A 22876-nucleotide genomic window follows, 5' to 3' on the forward strand; every position below is an offset into this window, starting at 1 on the left:
GAAATGAGAAACAGCCTACGTTTAGATAATCACCTCATTCAGGCGACTATCATTTATTATTTAGGAGCTAAACACATTAAACTGCTGTGCGCTGATGGTATTTCCATAGGTCCGCCAGGCCACTGGCACAGCGTCGGAAATGCATATCACGTCTTTTAAATTCACTCTGAATGAGTTCTGCTGATGAATGGAGTGAGAAACAGCCCCCACCTCTGGTAAATTACTCTGAGAGGTCTAGGCAAGGGCTCATCTGTTAAATAAATATCAAATGCCAACACTGAAACCCGCTTCGCCTGCTGCATTATCAACATTAACACCTCGGGCAAAAGACATACGGCTTTAGAATAGACAGCGCCATCTGCCATTCTGCCATTCTGCCCTGACACTTGACCTTGCTGGAAAAAAAGTGAACAGTTATGAGTCTTGTTTACTGTAAAACCACTGAACTTACACAAGCTGTCTTTTAAACTAATGTGAATGAAAAGCAAACATGGAGCTCATGTGGAGCTAATGTGGGCAGTGGGTGCACAGTGCTTCAAGAGTTATTAATCATAGGGTTTAATATCCAGGTCTGCTAGGCTGCCACTGTTGGCCCCTTGAGCAAGGTGCTTAATGCTCATAGCATAGCTGATGCTGGTTTTCTAAACTGGGATTTGCTAGTATGGACCACGCCCTGGAAGGCTGAACGGGTAGATAAACTCAAACAACATTTGGACTGGAGTTCGGGGCGGCTTTGTGGTTGGAGCATGAAGCCAAGCAACCCCGTAGCTTGTGGTGAGCCTTGGAGGAGAACAGAGGAGATGGGGTGGAGGCGGCTGCATAGCTGTTCGTCACAAAGGTGAAGTGAAAAGGGGAGGATATAGGACGTAGGGAATAAGGAGGTGGAGTTCGGGTGTGTCATAGCTCTACTATGAGGAGAAAAAAATACTTTTTGACACCTATGTACATCTGATATATGTTCTTTACATTGTGTCCAAATTTCATGATGAATGGACCAATGGAAATTCTCTTAAAAGACTTGGATTAAAATCATTTTACATTGACTTTTGAATGAAGTCAATTGAAGTTTTAAAAGTTTTTTTTTCCTTCTCCTGTAAAATTGCTATTTTGGAGATCAGCAATATGTAATATGTTGCTTGCCATAACTGAAGCTAGGGTTGCAGTATGTTAACTTACATAAACTTACCTGAAGTAAAAGAATATGGCCAAAGAGATGAGGAGGGATGCAATAGACAAAGCGTGACCAACGATTGCCATGTAGTACAGGATGTACGCCATCTGCAAAAATACACATAAAATGAAACATTCTGTTCACCAGATGCGAATGTGTTCAAAGATTAGTGGAGTGTTCACAGACTTTTTCTGGACTCTTCAGTGTATATATTGAATTAAAAAGAGAAAGTACTCTTATTTTTCCAAACACAATATTGAGCAATAGGTACAATGCCAAGTGGATGAAATCTCAAACTCGGACTGTGGACTTGTTTAAACCAGTCACCCTCCCCACCACTTCTCATGCCTTATTCTCAAAGCTCTGCACATTCTATTATTAGACTACAAAGGTGGCTTAACGTGTTTGCTTCCATCTGGTCTCAAAGTAAACGGTTCAAGCTTAATTTTAGCAGTTTCCTGGCTTTTCAGATGTGTATTTCAGTCTTCCTTAAAGGTGTGGACATTTAAGAATGAAGTAATGAATTCCCACCTTCAGCTTGTCTTTAGTGTAGGCGATGCAGAGGGTGTAGTTGGACCAGGTCCTGTTTGTCTCTGGGTGTCGGAACCAGTTTCCAGTCTCATCGCAATACTTTGTGGCCTTTTCTAATAAAAGCATAATAATAATAATAATAATAATAATGTTCTCCAGTTATGTATAGCTTTGTGGGAAAAATCCTTTCTCAAAAGACACAATTTTAAGCTTTTAACTTTCACAACAGTAAACACCAAGAAATACTGTAATATTTTGCCTGTCAGATCTTGTTATACTACTGTTATCTTAGATGAGGATCATTGGAAAGTAAGCAGTATTGGTTTGAGAAGGTTTGGGGGAACACAGTGTAATAACAGTGTGTAACAATATCTTCATTTATTGCTCTTACCTGTGGGGTCAAAGTCAGGGAAGTAGTTGGGGCAGTTTTGAGAAGTGTAGGTTCCTGCAGGCGTGTCATCCCAACACAACCAGCCATCCCATGTCCTGTTACAGTATGGACCTAAAGGTCAAAGGGAAATGTGAGCTTAAAAACATCAGTAATATTAATTAGATAGCTGTATGTTTTTTTCTAAATTACTTTTCTTAAAAGCCTGTAAAACATTGAAGTTATAAACAAATGAATACCCAGAATGCCTTGTATTTAAAATCTGATGATCCAATTTTGAGGCAGAATACTTTACAAAATTAGCGTAAACAAACAACTGCAATATAGTATCATTAATACATTCTTTAAAATGCATTCTAATGATCTGTGTCTCAAATCTGTGTATGTGTGGATACATCCAGTATACCTACCTGATTTGTTATATGGGAGGTCCCTGTTCATTTTCTCAAAGCATTTATATTGGCCATCAATGATTTTCTTCCTCTCCTCCGCTTTCTGAGTGACCACAGGACTGACCAGAGTCTCCACTGTGGAATCTGCCTCCACCTCTAAAACACCATGAGCTGAGCCCTTCTGAGGTACAGTAGAGCCATTAGAAACAGAGTAGAAAAGATTGATATCTCGTTTTACAGCCAAACACTCTGGGAAATCTACAGATACACTGCTCCATTACACTGAAATAGTTTAAAAATACAAGACAAATCATACATTCAAGAAATAATACCTCATACAAGACTAGAGCAGCTGGAGCAGTACATTACGACATGGGAATATTAAAAAATACATCACCTTTGATTTGTCCTTTGAAGGCCTCAGACAGTTGGACCAGGTTTTATTACCAGAGGGGCTGTGTACCCAATTACCAGATTCATCACAATATTTGATTATTTTTTCTGTGAAAAGGGGAAAATTGTGCCTTGAGATCAGTCAGCGGATCAGTACAGAGAACCGCTGTTTCACAAAGTAAATAGATGTGTTCTGGGCTGTGTTTGAACAGACGATTGAGGCAATATGTTGCTACTTTATTAACCATATGTTCAGTCCTCTAGTGTGCGTTGCCTCTTGCCCTCACTTCTCTGACACAACCCGAGTGAACACCTGAACATGTCCTGAGCTGATCTGATGCTAGGCTGACGTCGCTGTGCTCCCTAGCTATAGAATATCTTACAACTGCAAGAAGAACAAATAGAAAACAACATATTTGTGTAATTGTTCCTGAGACACACAGTGTACAGTGCTGTTGGCCTTTCTGAGCCCTCTGTGTGTCCAATCAGCACATTGCGTGATTAGCTATCTGAAGTGATTGTTAGCTGGTCGGCTGAGTTAGCTGGTCAGCTTTTTGCCTTTTTAGCCACTCCAGAGCCTTCAGCGTGCCGTGCTGCAGTCCTCCATCGTAGATAACCACAGCCGCGTTCACCCCGGTCAGCCAGGCAATAGCCGTACTATTAGCAGTCAGCCATTCTTCCTTCTCTGCTGTGCCTATTGTTAGACATCTTTTAGACACCAACCATCTGTTCTTCCTTTTTCCAGTGCAGCATTAGCCTTTAGCCTCTGGTCAGCCACTCGTCAGCCACACAGGGAAGTGCTTATTTATTGTCTATGGTTGCTCATGGTATGCGCTTAAAAGACCAGATTAAAAATGCTGTACTCATTATTCATTATGTTAGAGATGGTAACACAGTGCTAAATGTAGAGGTAAAAGTGTTAATATGGTGAGAACAACAGATTTACTTTTCCCTAGAAAATGATCAAAAACTGACTTTTCCATCTTGTTCTTTTTTTGATGCCATCTGAGGCAAGATCAAGATGTTCCCGCGCTGCTCTCTGCTTTCCTCAACAGCCAATAAATTATTTTCATTTCTCCAAAAAAGAAAGTCCAGACAAGATTTCCCAGACACCTCTAAAAAACACACTTCTTCCTTTTTGTCATACAGACTGCAGCCCGCTCACATCGTATCAGAAGCGGATCGAGAACACACTACAGATAAAACAGCTGTCTGAGGCGGCCTCTGTAATGATCTGAAGGGTCAAGTGCTTTGATACTGAAAGGGGATCCAGATGGTGTGTGTGTTGATAGCTTTGTGAGCCTCACCTGACGTGTCGAAAGTGGGGAAGTCTGGACAGCTCTGAGAAGCGTAAGTCCCAGCGGGAGTTTCATCCCAACACAGCCAGCCATCCCAGAACCTACTGCAGTGGGAATCTAGCAAGCACCAAAAATGGGACGAGTTTCAGGGTGATCACAACAACTCAATTACAAATGATAACTCAATAAACATGTAAGGAACTGCCAATCGCCAAGGAGTGTTTATATATTTGTACAATGTCTTTTTTGAAGCCAATTCTGGCCAAAATGAACTATCACTACATGTCTCCTACAGCGGTGCCACACTCGTCCATACAGCTCCATTTTCCAGTTTAAAACATTTGAATTTGCATACCTTGAAGTAGGAGAGAACTTCTAGAAAACTATGTGTGCTTTGGGATGGATATTTGCAGGTGAGCATTTTGAATTTTATTAATTATTTAATTAATTTATTTATTTATTTTCCTAGCATGCAGAATGCACAATCAAGCCAGATATGTAGCATTATTACCATGTATACTGCACTCTGTAAGCATTCTTCACATGAATTGTCTCTTATAAAGAAAAAACGTCTAGCTTAATGAACAAGGTCAGAGCATTAACTAATGCTAGCTTGGTTATATTTATTAGCCTGCAGAGGATCAGTGACCAGTATAGCAGTTAGGATTGGCTGAGCACAGTGGTGATTCTCAATGGTTATATAATGTATTTGCATAATACATGCTGGGAGTTGCAGTGCTAAACACTAATGAAGGAAAACATGAAAACGATATAAAATCATTAATTCTGTGCTACAGAATACTGCAAAGTAGGACAATTAACACATTAAACCATATTTATTGGACAGAATGCCTCTTTAAGGCTTTTATCTTTTTCTAGTGAAGTAGTTTAGCATGATACACATTTAGGGTTGGGCGGAAATAGTAATAATAATACTTATCTCAAAATAAGAAAGGTCTTTCAGAATGATGTCCAATGTGTCAAATTTCTGTTCTGTACCTACAACACAGTCAAATAAGCTCCCACCCACATGTACATTTAAGAGGGACACAGATTGGGGGCCCTGTGGGAATTCACAGATTGGTGATGTTGGATACTGAAAATAGGTAGGAAAAGAAATGGCCCATGCTAGCTGTGAGTTTAGGGAAGTTTTCATTCCATAAAAGAAATGAAAAGGAAGCAAATCTGGATAAATATGTCTGCTAAATTTGCCTGAAAAAAGTCACATCCAGAGAAACACACAAGTCGAGTTACCTGGTTCAGATGTTATCCCGCTAACGTTTATTTAAAGCATCCATTTAAATATGTGCAGTGGTCCCTTAGTTGGTGATCATAGGACCATCCGTCCTAGCATCTCCCCACTCCCATAATGCATAACATCATATTAGCTATATAATACCATCTGTTGCAGTAATATTTTGAGATGGCATGATGTTATGAAAAGAAATTGGATAATGCCCAACCCTATATGCATGGTTTATTATTATTCAGTTTTTATCATCCAGCCCTTTTTAAAACTCTGACTACTCAATTCATTATAATCAACTGGTAAATCACAGGATCACCCATATAAAGATTTAATGAGGAAAAAAGTACATGCGGCAGCTCTTTTCCCAGTATCTACATAGCCTGCATCTCAAACTCAATTACAGCTAAATAAAGGTTTAGGTGTCAGTTTCAGACGTCAGCAGCTCATTAGTGTGCACCGTGCCATCACTGACAGCTCAGAGAGCACGAGTCTGACACTTAACAAAATCATCACCAGATAAAAGCTCCACCAGCTGCCATTCAGGTTAATTTAAGAGATACAACCTTTCTCCTTCTACCTGTTTTATTGGGCGGCCCGTCTCTGCTCAACAGCTCCAGACATTTATACTGAGACTCAGTCATGATCTGCCTTTCTCCCTCCATCACCCCCATAGCAGGAGCGAAAGAGAAGTCTGTCGTCGGCTCGGCTTGTGGGTCTCCAGCACCCACAGTGGTTACGCTCTGCGAAAAGAGATGCACTTTAAAAAACGAAGTTATGGCTGTTGACGTGCTGAACACAGCAGATACCAAAGATAATGCACATTCTGCACCCAGCGTGAAAATAATTCAGAGATAAGCTTTAGTATAGCCACAAATTACACTCCTTCACAACAAGTTCTGTGAGCGCCAAGAGCCAAATAAGAGAAGAGACTTTTAAACCATGAATCTACAATTTCTGTTTATAAGTAATTTCACACTTCAAAGACACTTCAGATGCTGCGAAGGATGGCAAAGTGTGATCGTGGAGATAAAGATGCGGTGAGAGCACTGGCTCGGCTCCTCAGCATCGTGTGCTTTAGAGCGGCTCCTGATCCAGCCCAGGCTTCTCTAAAGCAGGCTCGTAATGCTCCTTCCACAATGATAAATCAGGATTCACACGGCATCCGTAGCCGCTGTGTCACTGGCATGAGTCATCACATTTATATTTCTTCAGAGAGGCAAGAGGTAATTCAAAAGCTCCCCGCTTTTCTTCCCCTTAATCAGCAGACGCTAATGAATTCAGCATCAATGTCTGGAAGACTCGTCTGAAAGCTGAGCAGCTTGACTTCAGGACGCCGTGCTTACCTGCCACGTTCTACTGCACGCCAAAACCGAAATAACATCTGAGAGGTTTTTGATGTGCCATGTAGCAGTTTAGCAGCCGTACATATGATGTCACTCCAAACATTGAAGTAAATGACGTCATACATACGACCACCAGGCCACCACCCATGTCAGTTCAGAAAGCCACCTCCCCACTCTGCAAACTGAACGGCAAAGACTGAACTACTGGACATCTGCTACAGATCTTCTACAGTGCAGCTACAGAGTGTTGGAAGGTCTGGAGGAAGAGGCAGGAAGAGGCAGGGGTGCACAGAAATGAAGGATTTTCTGCTACTGTGGGTGAAAACCATTTCCACCATGTACCTGGCATAGTGAAATCACTCCAGCAGAAGCCGTTATTTACATTTCAGATGAATCTTTCACCAGATAATTTTTCATTTGACATGCTTTGGGTGTTATGGCCACAAACAGCTTCAAGGTCTCAACATGTAGGGATTAAACTGCCAAAAGTAACAAGTACAATGCCAAAACAGTGCCATGGCCACTCCTGAGAGGGGTTGCGTGAAAGGAGGCTTCGTAGCTAGCCAGCTCTTGGCCAGCTGTTTGAAAAAGTGTGACGTGTGTAAGGTAATGGCAAAAAATAAAGCAACACAGTGATGTGAAAAACCCAGGCACACTCTTGACAGTGCAGCTTTAAGCTGTATGCAAATTTTACTGGCCTTGAGCTCTTTGAAAATGAATATAATACAATAATACTACTTATGTTTGTGCACCCATTACTGCGGTTACGATACAGAGAGTTAGTTATGCATTGTATCTGGCCTAACAGAGGTCCAGAGAGGGCGAGGAGAGGAGTTTTTAACATTGTTGTTCTGCACTCTATAAGTCTGTTCTGATGGCTCTGACAAAAAGGCAGAACTCTAAAGAGTGGCTTATGCTTGCTTTAGTGTTTACCTGTATTTATCCATGGAAGCGGCAGAGAGCATGACCTGCCCAATTAACAGGATGGTGTAATGTATAATTAAATTAGCTATTGACAGTCTGTCCCATAAACTCTTTAACATTACTTGCAGGTTTATTTGCAGCCACATTAAAGCTGTTTGAGTTTTACATAGAGGACAGAGACAACCAGATTAAAATGCATGATCGATAAACAGACAGGCAGACAGACAGGTATGTAGATAGATAGAAAGGCAAACAGACAGAAAGCCAAATACATAGACAGAGAGACAGACATATGGACAAAATTATTGGGACACCTGCTCATTCATTGTTTCTTCCAAAAGCAATAGTATTAATTAGAGTTTGTCCTGCTTGTGTTGAGGTAACTGTCTTTACTGTCCAAGGAAGGGGTTAGTTAGGACAGGATGTTGGATGATTACCACCCCAGATCATTCCCAACTCCCCAACTTAACCCGAAAGTATTGGATGGAGCACCATCCATCATTCCAGAGAACACAGTTCCACTTCTCCACAGCTCAAAGCTGGTGGGCTTTAGCCCACGCCTGGCATTAGGCATGGTGCCAATGGGTTTATGTTTATCTACTACAGAGAGTCCTATTCTGCTGGCAATACTTCTCTACAGGGACTAGACAAGCAGTGTGTGTGTGTGTTTGCACATCTGTGTCAATAATGAATACAGACAGACAGACAGACAGACATATAGACATAAATACACATAGCTAGATAGCTAGATAGATATAGACAACTGTAACTAAGAGTAACCAGGAGTGACTAAAGGCCAGTTTGCATATCTCCCAAAGCAAAGGCCATTAGAACAGCACACTGCAGAGCGCCCACTGAAAGAGGAGACGAGGGCGAGGAAAAGCTCTTGACATTTTGGCTGATTGTTTGCCTTGCTGGCAGCCCCACTTTATGCTGCTAGGGATGTTACACTGTAAGAGAGCTTGTTGTATGTGGAGGACTTTACATGCCTACTTTCCATATTCCACGCAAAAACCTGCCTACTTCAGCATGAATGGAGAGCAGTAGGCCAATCGATTTGTAGCTGAAAGTAGTTTTCCTTTTCTTTTTTTTTATTTGGGTCACCTCCTTTTTTTTTCCCTAACTGAACAAACAGAAGCAATTAGCAAGTTGCGGATTACCGACCAAATGAATCTCCTTTTACTCATTGATTTTCAGTGTGAAAAATGGAGTGAGAAAACATAGCAGCATATAATTTACAGTTTTGTGTAAAGCTTCGGCTGGAAAAAGACAAAGAAATGCATGAGCCTGCTCAGACTTAGGCTCATGTGGTATTTTAAAGCTGTGTAAATAAGCTGACAGCATGCAGAGCAGGAATTTAGTAGTAATTTTACAGCGAGTGAACAAAGTGAGCACATGTTCTCCTGACAAAACAATGTAGACAAGGTCAAACTTTCCATACTTACCAACACGAATGATATCAAAAGCCAGGGGATGCCTTGCCAAGCCATGCTCTCAGATCTCAGATGCAGTCTTTATCTGAAAGCACAAAAGGAGGATAGTGAAAAGGCCGGGCCCGTAAACAATCCTAAAATAGCCAAAAGAGGTGTGTGACAGATGTTCGATTCAGTGTTACATAAGAGAGCTGACATGTTTAGCTGCACCTTTGTGCCAAAGATATTCCAAAGCTGACTGTATACAGTACACTGTTTATATTACAAAGAGGAGTTGTAGTGAGGAGAGAAATAAAGAAAAACTAACGCTAATAAAATAATGGGATTGTTAATGATAGCAATGTTAGTCATGGTGTTATCAGCATTGGGTAAGCTGGGCTTTCTCAGGCCACTGGCTGCCTGTGAAATTGCCATTCCCCATTGGTCTCTTTACTCACACCCTGTAAATCCGTTTTTTGTGAGCCAATTACACTTGTGTGTAACCAGACTCCCTCTGCGCCTGTTTGCTCTCAACACCTCAGCCCCAGCGGGCAGCGGTGCTGATGGACACAAACTCCAGGAAAGGCTGCTGTGCCTCTGGATTCATTCTACCATGTGCTGATATGGTGTCTGACTGACAACAGGTATATCTTGCTCACTTTGTTGACTGAGCAGAGAATGAGCATGTATGGCACCATGTACACTCTTAAAAATAAGGGTGCTACAAATGGTTCTTTGAGCAATGTGTTATATTAGAGTGTATAGTGCTGGATGATATACACTATATTTACAAAAGTATTGGGACACCTTTATAGCTTTTATAACATGCCACTCTAAACCTATATACATTAATATAGAGTTAGCCCCCCCAGTTAGTTGGCAAAGCGCTGGCGACTTTTATGAACTATGCGCATTCAGCACTCAATTCACCCCTCTCTGCATGGCTAGTTACTTGACTGTACGAAACACCTGAATTCAGTGGTTAAGAGGTGTGTCCCAAGACACATCCCAATCATCCCAAGTGTCTACTCCGCTATATTGCTGTTCGAGCCGTACCGAGGTGTTGATTCTCCGTTTTGATTTGCAGTACTAAATGCATTACACCCATGATATTACTCTATTGCATAAGACAGTGGAATCCCTGTTGCAGAAGTGATGTTAAAAATAGATTTTGTGCACCAGGACCTGACAGTTAACTACAAAGTACGTCATCTGCTGGGCGCTTAAGATTGTTCTTAAAGAACAGTTCAAAATATGTAAATTAATAAAAGATAGTTTCATCTCTGGAAATCTAATACAAGTCTTGTCAACATTTAGAGTACTGCTTAAGGTTCCATTTGATGTGATTTTAAGAGAAGAAAACATCAACAACAACAAAAACATCAAAACAAATGATGTTAGACATTATTTTACCCCAGACTGCCTCAGAAGTCCTGACTCATAAAAATTACAATTGGCAACCTAAATATCATTACATATCCTGAAGTATTCAGGATTATTACAATATTAAATTCCACCAATACTGCCCAGCACTAACTAAGCCTAATGTTCTCTATCTCTCTTAGTCTGACATTCTTAAATGTCAGATTTTGCTTTTATATTGATTGTTTGTTCATGTCCACCGTCACCGTCTTTTCCAAATTTGAAAAAAGCAAGTCTATGGCACTGTTCCACTGGGCTCAGTTAAATCACACAATCTTTTTTATATTAAAGGTAAAAAAAGGTAAGGGTGCATGTATTTGTCCTTGTACACACACAAGTGATCTTGGGACAGTGAACACACACAAACCCAGAGCGGTGGGCAGCCAACTCCTGCGTCCAGTGAGCAGAGAGGGTGAAGGGCCTTGCTCAAGGGCCCAACAGTGGTAGTTTGCCGAGCCCAGGTATCAAACCCACAACCCTGTTATCAATAGCCCGGAGCGCTAAACGCTGAGTCACCACTTTTTGGTTGTTGATTTTTTTCCCCTTTTCACCCAATTTGGTACTGCCAATTAACCCACCCATTTGTAGCTCCACCTAGCACAAGGAGGCTAGGGACTTAACACATCTGTCTTTTAATACATACAAAGCCAGCAACCACCTCTTTTCGAACTGCTGCTGAAGAAAAGTGCCAGGTCCCCAATATCCGCTACACCAGCTAACAGATGCCTGGACAACATTGCTTTAAAGGTAATCTACCCACTCAGAGAGAGCACGGCCACTAATGGCAAAGCACTTGCAAATCCCCGAGCCATAGCAGTGGCATATTACAACGCTAAGCCACTCGGAGCCCCCACACCCTATTTAATAACTGTAATCATTTTCCACTCAAGGTTGTTGGTAGAATTCCTCAAAACTATTATTATGAACTATTAATGAACTATGGCTGGGACAGGCAGTTTTTAGTGTAAAACCATAATAATCATGCGTTTGCAAATTAGAATGAATAATAATTCATTTATGATGGCTATACATAGCCCGCCACAATTATCTACCTGTAATGCATGTTTATATAGTTACAAACTGACAACTGCATATCTAGCCTTCAATAGTTGAATAGTTGATTTTAGACTATGCTTTCAATGTGTATTGGAGCTTTTCAGCCATTCAGTACATTTTAATGATAAAGAATGCTGAATCCTGTAGCCCTGCTGGTCACTGATATCACAACTGGGAACTTCAAAAACTCTACTACTGAACACTGGCATAACATAACATACCATATACATGCCATAACATACAGTGTTCAGTAATATATTAATATAGTTAATATTCTAACAGTGTCAGTGTTAGAGTTGTGGTTGGACATTTGCAAACACTCAATACTGACCTGAATGTCATGGCAAGATTGGGGTTACTTTTAATGGTTTTTTTGAACTGTTCTCCAAATGACCAGTTCTAAAACAGACCCACAATATGTTGCTACCACCACCATGCTTAACAGTTGGCAAAGTGCATCACCTCCTCCAAACAACTTTGTTTTAGTAATGGCTTAACTGATGTACACACATCCTGCCCCAGGAAAAAAATAGTTAAAAGAAATCACTGAAAGCTCGATATTGCCATGCCATGCCCATCATGACCATAATGAGTGAACGACCACATCAGTATGAAGCAGCGTTTGAGTAAAGTGTCACTTAACGTGTCTACTCAGTCTACTTATTACACTGAAATGCAGTTGTGTAGAAACAATACTGTATAGTCCTACAGGAAGAAACCTTGTCTTGTTAAACTGCATTCTGTATAGTCTATGTCTGAGTCACTCTCACTGTTTGGTCTAGTAAAACTGACCCTGCTTGGAATGGTGACACTGAAACCCTGGAGGAACATTATTATGTTCCACATTGTGCAAAATTTCTTCTTGACTTTTGACTTTTGAGATGAAATGCTGGCAACCTGAGGCAACAAACAACCTGCTATAGCACAGTTCAGCAGGCAGAATGCTTGCGTGCCTCTGCTGACATCTCCATCATCCTGTCGGTGAAGTTGTTGTGTGTCGCAAATTAACAGCGAAGTGCAGAGTGAATTTACACAGCAGGTGCCAGCGGGGCATGAGGTGTCAGAACCTGAAAGGTTGTGGGATTAAAAAAAGGCACTGGGAGCTGTGCCATTTTCATCATTTTATATGACAGAGAGAACAGGCCGCCAGGCTGGCCAAGGAGAGAAAGAACGCAGCTTCGCTCATCCTGGACATCTCTGCTGCCAGCCTTAGTTGTGCCAGATGGCTGTGGACAGTGGCACAGTGAAAGCAGTAAAATCAGCGCATGGAATGCTGCTTCCTCCGTGTGGCACGCAGTCATGTTTCAAATGCCTGCACATAGATGCACGGGAGCTATGCCAAACAAGAGGAAATGGAGCCTGAAAATGGATGTCTGTGCTGCTGTTCAGTTCTACCACCCCACTGTCCATTAACTGAAGTAATGTTCTCAGCAAAGGAAGATAAATGCAAGATTGGGAACCTAAAAATGATATCTTTTTTTCAACTAAATTCTGAGCCTACACTTTTCAAGCATTTCATATCCAGATAATGTCTAGACAGGATTTATCCACATTCCATTTGATCACTGTCATTTCAAAACCTCGTAACTCAGTTTTCTTTCTAATTTTAGTTTTTCACACCATTTGAAAATGCCAGTTTTAACCCTGTAAGAGCATTTCATTCTAATAGAAATGGTTCAACCATTCTCTGAATAAAATCTGATTACATTATCATACATTGTGGGGCAGCTGTGGCCTAACGGTTAGAGAAGTGGGCTTGGGACTGGAAGGTCAACAGTTCGCTCTCCTGATTCTGCAGTAAGTTGGAGGTGAGGGGAGTAAAGAAACAGTGCTTTCTTCTCCCTCATTATGCATGGCCAGGGGGTTCTTGAGCAAGGCACCTGCCCCCCTATTTGCTCCCTGGGTGTTGAGGTGGCTGCCCAATGCGTGTGAGTGTTCACTGCCACTCAATGTGAATATACACATGAGAAAGGCATAATAAAATAATGTTGCACTTCTATTTTTTTATTTTTTTTATATGAATTTGACTTACTAATATCTTCATTTTTATAGAACCAAAAGTGTTTTTTTCTATGGCATCACCCAAACAACCATTTGTAGCACCTTTGTTTTTAAGAGTTGGTTGCACAATACTAGAATAAAATGACATTGCGATACATATATCGCAATACAATACTGTAATTTTAACCAGATTCACACAACATGATATTAATAATGTCTTCTGTGTATCTATGATTGAAGCAAAATAAATGATTTTGGGCAGATGTGTAATATGAGAACAGTGTCAATTTTCTTTTGTATTGAGCTTGTATCAAAGCATGATGTGTATGATTTCATTCGACTTACATTTACAAACGACCAGTACTGACCTGAATGTCATGGCAATATTGGGGTTACTTTTAATGGTTTCTTTGAACTGTTCTCCAAATGACCAGTTCTAAAACAGACCAACAATATGTTGCTACCACCACCATGCTTAACAGTTGGCAAAGTGCCTCACCTTTACTCCTCCAAACTTCTTTGTTTTTAGTAAAGGCTCAACTAAAGATGTACACATATCCAGCCCCAGAAAAAAAATAGTTTAAAGAAATCATTGAAATCTCGATATTGAATTTGGTGGATTTGGTGAGAAAATCCGATTTTGGACACTTTACCTGCTATGTGAATGTACCCAAAAAGAGATGAATCAGATTAATGATGTGTTTTTAAACCGCAGAATTGTTGCAGCTATGCTCTTATAAATGGCCAAGTCCATTTCCCTTGTAAATTTAACAAATAACTAATGAGAACACATTAGTGAATGTCAAAAAGTGTGTAAAACTTGTAAATGTGTAATTGTAAAAGTGGCTTTTAAGAAGGAATTTCTTCATAAGAATGACTGGTGAATAAGGCCCAATACCTTTTTGGATGAAAACACAAGAAAACTTCACTTGGTTAAGAGATATCCTATTCCACAACATCTTCAATCTCAGCTCCTCTAATGATCTAATAACCATTAGAGATTGCATTATAGAAGATCAGTCCCATTCTTTATAACTTTTCTTAAAACAATTTCGCCACAGTTATGGAGGATATTCAGACTCACATCAATGTCCCTTTGAACACATCTTTCATAGCCACTGCACAGCAGTACAGCAGAATTCAGCCTCCACATTTATGCAGACTCCACACACACACCAGAGACTAGAGCAATGGGTATCCACTTCAGTCCTGGGCAATTAGCGGTGTCTTGCACCCCTAGCCGTTGAGAGAGGAGAAAGCACTGTTCCTTTACTCCGTCCATTCAGAGGATGAGAAGCAGCGACCTTCCTGTCCCAAGCCCACTTCTCTAACCTTTAGGCCACGGCTTTTTCCACATTAAATACTCACATAAAGACTCTGCCTTTAAAAGTTTTTTGTAAATAACAATGGCATTTTCTGCTCATTCTCACAGTTACGCCATTAGTATAAACTTTCCAGCAGAAGCTGCCAGGTACTTACTTTCTACATACTAGGCTTGTCTCCCTGCTTACCAAACAGGATAACAATAAATGACATTCTCGCCATAAATACACATGAGAGGGGCATAATAAAGTGGCTGTATCAAACAGTCGCATGTCTTCAGCTCCCCCCACCCCCGTCGTCACTTGGGATTAATAACCAATGGAAAAGGCATCTGGAAACGGAGTTGACTGAAGACGAGTGTAATGTCATACGAAGGCGGGTTCATTCAACAGTATGTGTAAAACATGAACTTCTCCAGTTCAAAATACTATACTGCATGCACTTACACCGACATTAGCACCCCTGCCTAATTTTAAAGAGGTCCCCCTTTGAGGCAACAACAGATCTGATCATTTAAGGCTTATACTCCTCTAGACCTCTGAAGGTGTCCTGTGGTATCTGGCACCAAGACGTTGCAAAATGCAGTAAGTCCTGTAAGTTGTGAGGTGGAACCTCTATGAGTTTTGGTGGTTGACCAGTTGGCCTTCCTTGGGGCATTTTTGGTAGGTACTGACCACTGCATAACCCAGAAACAACCCACAAAACCTGCCTGATGGTTTGGAGATGCTCTGACCCAGTCGTGTAGCCATCACAATTTGATCCTTAGACTTGCCAATGGAATGTAATGAGATGTTGCCATGCCATAAATTACATTGAACATATTCATGCATTTAATAATTAAAGAAAGTGACTTTAAATAAGAACCATTTTTATAATAATGCAGCAGTGGACTGGTGATTGATTTCACTGCACTGCAACAATAAAGGCTCTATATTATTAGAATACTTGCTATGTGAAAGGCAGCAGGGGGATACCACATGCAGCTTTTTACTGTCCATGATTCATTCACTAAGGGTGTAGTACTATTTTGAAGGAGTTTTTGAACTTTGCAGATGCAGAAGCAGACACATTCAACCCAACTCTTTTTCCAATGCATCTCCAACCGCCTGCTGAAGTGTCTGAACACTCTCCCTCTACTGTAGCAGTCAGTCTGAGTTTATGCCTGGCTCTGTCACGATCAGATAGCTAACCTATACTCCCAAAACACATGAAGTGTAAATATGAGCTAATAGTCAGACATGTGTTGTGTGATGGTAAAGCACCATTACAAAGGACACAGACCAGTTTACATTACATAAGCCTCTTTGGAGTCAGTAGTATACACTGGGCCAAATTATAAACCTTCAGGCCTTTCCCAATTATAGCCAGGCGTGGTCCTCTTGCAGACTTACTGCAAGCTTTTTATTTATGTTGATCTCAACTGATCCAAACTGGCTTCAAATTCTGAATCTCTCATTCCACACTGTGTTGTTCTTCTAAAAAGCACTCAGCAGCCTAAGAAGGCTCTCGTGTTCATGAATCCATTCAACAGACCATCATTAATTCATGTTTACTTAAATTGCGGTCAGTAAATTTGGCTCTGGAAATTACATCATGTCATGTAATGCTTTTGCTGATGTTAAAGCCTGTTAAACACAGTGGATTTGCCACATAAGACAGGTTGGGAGTAAAGAAACTTGCCCAACAAACAGAAACACACAGATGAAGGCAACAGGAAGGTTCCCCTCAGGCTGTTTGAATTTCCTGAGTTGTAGTGTTTGCTCTTACCCCTGTTCCTCTATCTGAGCTGGCAGCTCCGGATGGGGCCTCGTTAGAAAAATACCGCTCCTTTTCATTATGGAGAGAGAGTCTTTGGGGGAAGAGAAATGACAGTGCGGCGCATATCGATATCATCTTCCATTTGCCAAAATATGGTGTAAGTGAATTGCGAGCCATTACAGTCAACTGTGATTGAATGCCCAGGACGCAACAAAGCACAAACACTGAAGTACTATTTTCAGATGTTACCTGTGATGCATCTTACAGAGGCCAAAGCTCTGTGGTGAAGCTGTAAACAAAGGCAGAGTGCCATCTACATTGTGCCATTGAAATCCGCGTTTTTTAGAAGTATTTCATTAAAATAAAAAAGTTGTTATGGCATCAAGACCTCAACTCGATTCCCTTTTTGCTTTTTCAACACCAGCTGACCTTTACCATGTGCTTACCAGGTCAGGCAAGGATTACACCAGTCACTTGAGATGGTCCCTCTCCATTTTAATCGGCTCTCAATCTGGGTAAATGTGTCCACGTCTGTTAAAGCTGTCATTCTGAAATGTAGGAGTCAGTGTCAGTGTTGCCTTCTGCTTGGACATAAAGCACAAACTTAGGGAAGGGGTAGGCTAAAATGGACAGGAACAATCTCAAAGGCCGATGTAATCCAGGATGGATACTGTCTATAAAGTAAGAAAATGTATAAGTGTTAGAGAATAGAGCAGTAATGTTCAAATACAGTTGTGGTCAGAAGTAAAATGCATACAGTAATCATAGACATGAAGACTTTCCAAAATCTTTATGTTAGCCAGCTTTATCCATTCCGCTACCATATCTGATGTGTGTTTGGGTTTCTGTCTTGTTGGAACACCCCAATGATGCCCAAGTTTTAACCATTTGATGTTATTCTTAATATTTTTAAGATAGATTATTATATACACTTTGTGCAATGTACCAGTTCCACTGGAAGCAAAACAGCCCCAGAGCATGATGCTACCACCACCAAGCTTAACAGGTGGTAGTGTTCTTGGGGTTGAATGCCTTACCTTTACTCCATCCAGACATACCTTTCTGGTCACTGTGACCAAACTTATCTTCGTCTCATCTGACCATTAAATGTTTTTCTAGAAGGCTCAGCTCAGGGTGGCAGCTCAGGTCTGCTTCCAGACTTTGGCAAAGTGGCTACACCTCCCAGTGATTTTCGAGGTGATGCTTTAGGAATCTGCACTTGTTAGATATGGCACTAAGAGGTATTCATGACTTCTAAAGATATGATTATTCTTCTCAGATCTTTATTGAGCTCCTTGGTCATTCATGTCTGTAAAAAGTGCTTGTAGACGTCCAACCACAACTATAAGTCCTCTAACCAATCTCCACGAAAGCCTCTGTTGTGTGTTTGGAGTTGTGAAGAGAGTGACAACATAAATCTTTGGCATGGCTATTTGATTTCTTATTGAACATCTTCTACCATGGAAAAAAATGGCCATCTGGTGCCTTGTTGAGAGTGTTTGGGTATATGAAATGCATCAGTCTCTGCTGAACAGTATGGCAACCATACAGCAATGAGCCATTAGCTATTCTTAATAGGTGAGACATGTATATAGCCTCAAAATAAACCTGAGCAATCTCAACAAGTGGATGGGAAAATGCACTCAATGGAGTGTCCATAATTCAGCAACCACTTAAAAAAAAGTGCAATTACTAAGCGAGCTGTGCTCTGCCCTCTCCCAGCACAGTCTTGCCTGAGGGCTGAATGTTCTCAGGAGTAATGCAGATCAAGTACAGGCACATAGAGCTCCAGCTTGCAGATTAGCTGCATCTAGTGGCTTTCCAGCACCGTTCAGCAGCCCCAGTCCTGCTGGGATTTTCGGGGAGAAGAGCTTTCACTTTCACATCAGCCCATATCTCTCTCAGATGAGATGAGGTGATAGAACTGAGTGGAGATGTGGAGAGGCGATGCCTGACTGCTGAATGGATGGAGAGCAATAACTGGAATTTCACATTTCCTGAAACCTTTCTAGCCCACATGACAGACTAGTTGAGAAGCTTTCCAATAAACAAAGATCTCTTCCGTCTTGATTTCGAAAGCCGTGAACGTGCTGAGTTGCTGAAAACGTGGAACTACAATCATTTCTGATCCCTGCAAATCAACATTATGTCACGTCCACAGTGAAGTCATAATCAAAATTAGATGAATATCTGGAATCTATTACTGAATGCAGAAATGGCCCTCTTCAATCATCTTGCTGAAAATCTCCATCTCTATTGTGTGCTTTCGATTAGAATAATAACATCTTGTGACTTGTTGCCTCACACTGCCCCTGGCATCCCTTCGGGCCTATCTGAGTGTCTGTCAGATTCATTTAAAATGATGAGAAGTTCTATCAGTGAGCTGCCAGCCTTTCCCTGATGTACAATGGATATCCATGGCCTTTATTATCTGATGACAGATAGAATTTCACAATGTGGTTCAGAGGGCCTGAAGATCACTGAGACTGGGGAGTGACATCAGTTCTAAGTGCAGGGGTGACACAGGAACAGGAACTCCAAGTGAATACATCACTCAGTTCAGCTTACAGTGCAGTTTGTAAGTAATATGTAAGTTATATTTTTGACCCTGGTTTGTTTTTACCCTGGTACGGTTTGTTTGGGCAGGTGTGAATGCAGTAACCAACAATCAGGCCGGGACCCTTGAGAAGAGGTAGTCTCTGTCCGGTTGTTTTTTATATATATATATATATATATATATATATATATATATTTTTTTTTTTTTTTTTTTTTTTTTTTTTTTTTTCCCTTTCTCTCTCTCTCTATCTGAGAAGGAGTTTGATCAATGATTGCATGCAGATGCAGGTAAGTGTAAACCATTGGTGGTGGACAAGACGGCAGGACATAAAGAGATGTTTAAAGCTGTAAAATCTAATCTGATCTAATCTAATCATGCAGTAACAAACAGTGGTTAAAATAAATAACTACAGTAACCACAGTGTTAAGTTAGGAGTGGCCAAATATATAGACATATATAGACACCCAATCTAAATCTCAGGTCTCTGGACTCACAGACTTTACTTGTGTGGTACTGTGGAAGTCTACAGGCTGTCTAATTCTGCCACTTATCTACACCCCTAAGGGGATAACGCAGACATGGACTTCCAGAAAGCCCAATTGGCATGCAGGTCTCAGCTGCCTATACTTGAGGAACAAGGCTACTCCAACACTGGTGTGATGACACAAATGGAAAGGGAAGGAATCCAGTGTAGGTAATAAGCAATTTGTATGCCATGATTGCGTAGCTATTTCCAGACAATGATTGATGTTGTTTAATGACATTTTACATGTTTTGGTTGATTTACTGATTTTTATTGCAGACACTCAAGCTAGACCTAATAATGTATGGTATAAATATGCCGTACTGTTATTTGCAAGGTCAGACCAAGAAATCATTAAAATTCATTTAGCTCAGTGATAAATAGGACCATAATTACAGCACTGTACTTTGCAAGTTTGGACCATGCCATCAACATATGATAATATGTGAGGAGACTGTAAGATTGGGGGATTTAGATAACTTAGGGCAGGAATTCGAGTGGGTTCTGCTAGTGGTAGAAGGCTAGAGCCTCACCTGATAAGTGGGTTAAGGGGGTGGTGGTGAGTTACGAAAATGTCGTTGCATGGACAAGGTAAAAATGGAATTTATAGGGGAATTTATATCAGAATCTGGTGTAGATGTAAACCACAGAAACAGCTTAACTCCCCACATCAAATGCTTGGAGCCAGGGAAGTCTTCAGACTGGTTTAGTAACAGTATTTTAGCATCTTTGAAAAGTTTAAAATTATTTTGTTGATTACTCAATTCCTGATATAACAGGCTATACATGTTGCTTCTGGTATTAGGTTATATGGTGTCAACGTTAATGATAGACACAACTCTCAAGTCTCTACTTATTGGCCATTTTGATGCACTTGCAGTCCCTCTGCCTTGCAGATGTGAGATGATTGCGTTGAGCACTTCACTGAACGTCACAGAATGCAAGTCCAAAGGCTGTAAGACCGAAATTAGCAGAAATTTAGACTGAGCATTCCTGTGGGTTGGTGGCTTTGCTACTTATCCACGTACCTGTTAACTGGATCTGACTAGTCTTTAAATCATGAAGAAAAAATGTATTTACTTGCACACTGTCCAGCAGCTCAGACAGCACAGCAGAGAGAAGAAGAAGAGAGAGAAAAACAGCTTTATCAATGGATTGCTTTTCAAAGCCCAGTTTTAAACAGTGTGAAACTGAGGTTACAATAAAGCCCGTAACAGCAGTTTATCAAAAAATGCTTTCAATCATGAAGGCACGAACAGGTCAAGAACAAAATGAATCAGCGCTGCCATCATGATTAAACTCAGTTATTCAATTTAAAAAATGAAGGTAAATGTACCTTCTCAATGGATGGCTGATTACTTGGAGGTCTTCATGAGGACAATGCGTGTTAAACATTCTCCTACTGCTCTCTCTTACCATAAGAAACAAACCCTGATGAACATAAACTGATAGGTCACAAAGATATATATATACTGTATCTGTTAACCATGGAAACAGCTCAGGTCCCCTCTCATTGGCGGTTTTATACACTTGCAGCCCTGCAGCCATAATGTAATGATGATGCATGCTTTACTGAACATCCCAAAACTCAAAAAAAGCCAGGGTCCAGAGGCCACAGGGCTGGAGTCTGGAGATTTACATTGAGCATAACTATAGCTAGGTGGCTGTGATCAGAGACAAACCAATCAAGTGATGCAGCATCTCATCAAATCACGCATAAATAACTGTATTGTGTGACAAAAGTATTGGGACACCTGCATTTGTTTCTTCCAAAATCAAGAGTATTAAATTCCTGCTTTTGTTGGAGGAACTGTCTCTACTTTCCAGGAAAGGCTTTTTACTAGATTTTGGAGCACTGCTGTGAGGATTTGATTGCATTCAGCGACAAAAGCAGTAGACTGATCACCATCCTACCTCATTCTCAACTCACTCCAAAAGCATTGGAAGTAGCACCATGCATCATTCTAGAGAACACAGTTCCACCGCTCCACAGCTCAATGCTGGGGATTTGTTCCCCTCTAACTCATGTCTGGCATTAGGCATAGTTTATAGAAAGTGTTTAAATCCAGCCAGAAACCCTGAAACCCCAGAGTATGGCACCTCACCCTGTGGGCCAAGCTGTGCTCAAATAGTCAAATAGAGTTTTTTCTTGACTGGCAAAGTCAGTAATCTGATCTGAACCCCAGCGAGAATGCATCTCACTTGATTACACTGAAGAAAAAAAACAGACTTAAAGTACTACGGATCTAAAAAATATGTAGAAACGTGTTCTTGATTTGTTAACCATTAAGACGGCTGGAGTTGTTCCTGTCATTGTTTCTACATTATAAAAAATAACTAGACAAATACATTATACAGCTACTGTACATAATGAACATTTCCATTCAGTTATGTTTTGTATGAACAGGTTCAGGCCTGCAGCTCTGACTGGCTTCTGTCTGGTTCAATATCAGACAAGGACAATAAAATGTTATGGATGTTTTTCTCTCTTCAAAAGAAGACAGTTTGCAACCAACAATTTACATCAATTCTAGATCATAATACATGGTGTAGAAACACAAATAAGGTATGGACTGAAGTGTTTAAGTGAGTGTTTAATCTGTGCTCTCAACAGAATTTAAATGAGAAATGAGAGGGAAATCGTTACTACTACCTTCTATTACTGTCAAATACAATTTCTGCTATGTTTTATTTTTTCATATGTAATACTGTTGGAGATGTCTACGCTACGCTTTGAATATTTTCAAATGAAGATACTGGAGAACATGCTTTTAAAAATGAAGGTGCTACAAAGGGTTTTTGAATAATGCCAAAAAGAAGCCATATTTAGTTCCATAGATGCTGCTTTTGTAAAGAGATGTGTGTGAAGAACCTTTTAAAGGTTTAAAGAAGTCAATTTAAAGGTTCATTTACCAATTTAAATGATCTCTCTTGCATAAATGGTTGCTTATGGAACCAATAATGGTTCTTCTATGTATCTTTCCTTAAAGAAACCCTTTGTAGCATCTTTATAGCACATTTTAATAGTATGTTCTACAGTGTCTTCATTTGAAAACATTTAAAGCTTCATTGCTTTAAAAGGTTTAAAGAAGTTGATGTAAAGGTTTCACCAGTCTAAAGAATCTATTTTACATA

General features: G+C 40.5%; 2 protein-coding genes across 3 annotated transcripts in view; one reads left to right on the forward strand and one right to left on the reverse strand.

Annotated features, from left to right (window-relative positions):
- gngt1 (guanine nucleotide binding protein (G protein), gamma transducing activity polypeptide 1) overlaps nt 1–22876 on the forward strand; it is a 101196-nt gene that overhangs the window by 26165 nt on the left and 52155 nt on the right. The window lies entirely within an intron of this gene.
- calcr (calcitonin receptor) overlaps nt 1–22876 on the reverse strand; it is a 72960-nt gene that overhangs the window by 19607 nt on the left and 30477 nt on the right. Inside the window, exons 2-9 of one of the 2 annotated variants that reach the window (XM_072676114.1) lie at nt 9135–9207; nt 6000–6162; nt 4183–4290; nt 2880–2983; nt 2501–2660; nt 2094–2204; nt 1703–1815; nt 1187–1278 (exon numbers count right to left, since the gene is read on the reverse strand). In XM_072676114.1, coding sequence (XP_072532215.1) covers nt 1187–1278; nt 1703–1815; nt 2094–2204; nt 2501–2660; nt 2880–2983; nt 4183–4290; nt 6000–6162; nt 9135–9179 — 896 coding nt within the window. In that variant the 5' untranslated portion in view covers nt 9180–9207. Of the gene's footprint in view, nt 1–1186; nt 1279–1702; nt 1816–2093; nt 2205–2500; nt 2664–2879; nt 2984–4182; nt 4291–5999; nt 6163–9134; nt 9208–22876 lie in introns of both variants that reach the window. The other variant, XM_072676112.1, reaches the window with a different exon arrangement.

This window comes from Salminus brasiliensis, chromosome 3 (genome assembly GCF_030463535.1).
Source record: "Salminus brasiliensis chromosome 3, fSalBra1.hap2, whole genome shotgun sequence".
In the NCBI taxonomy this organism is placed as follows: domain Eukaryota; kingdom Metazoa; phylum Chordata; class Actinopteri; order Characiformes; family Bryconidae; genus Salminus; species Salminus brasiliensis.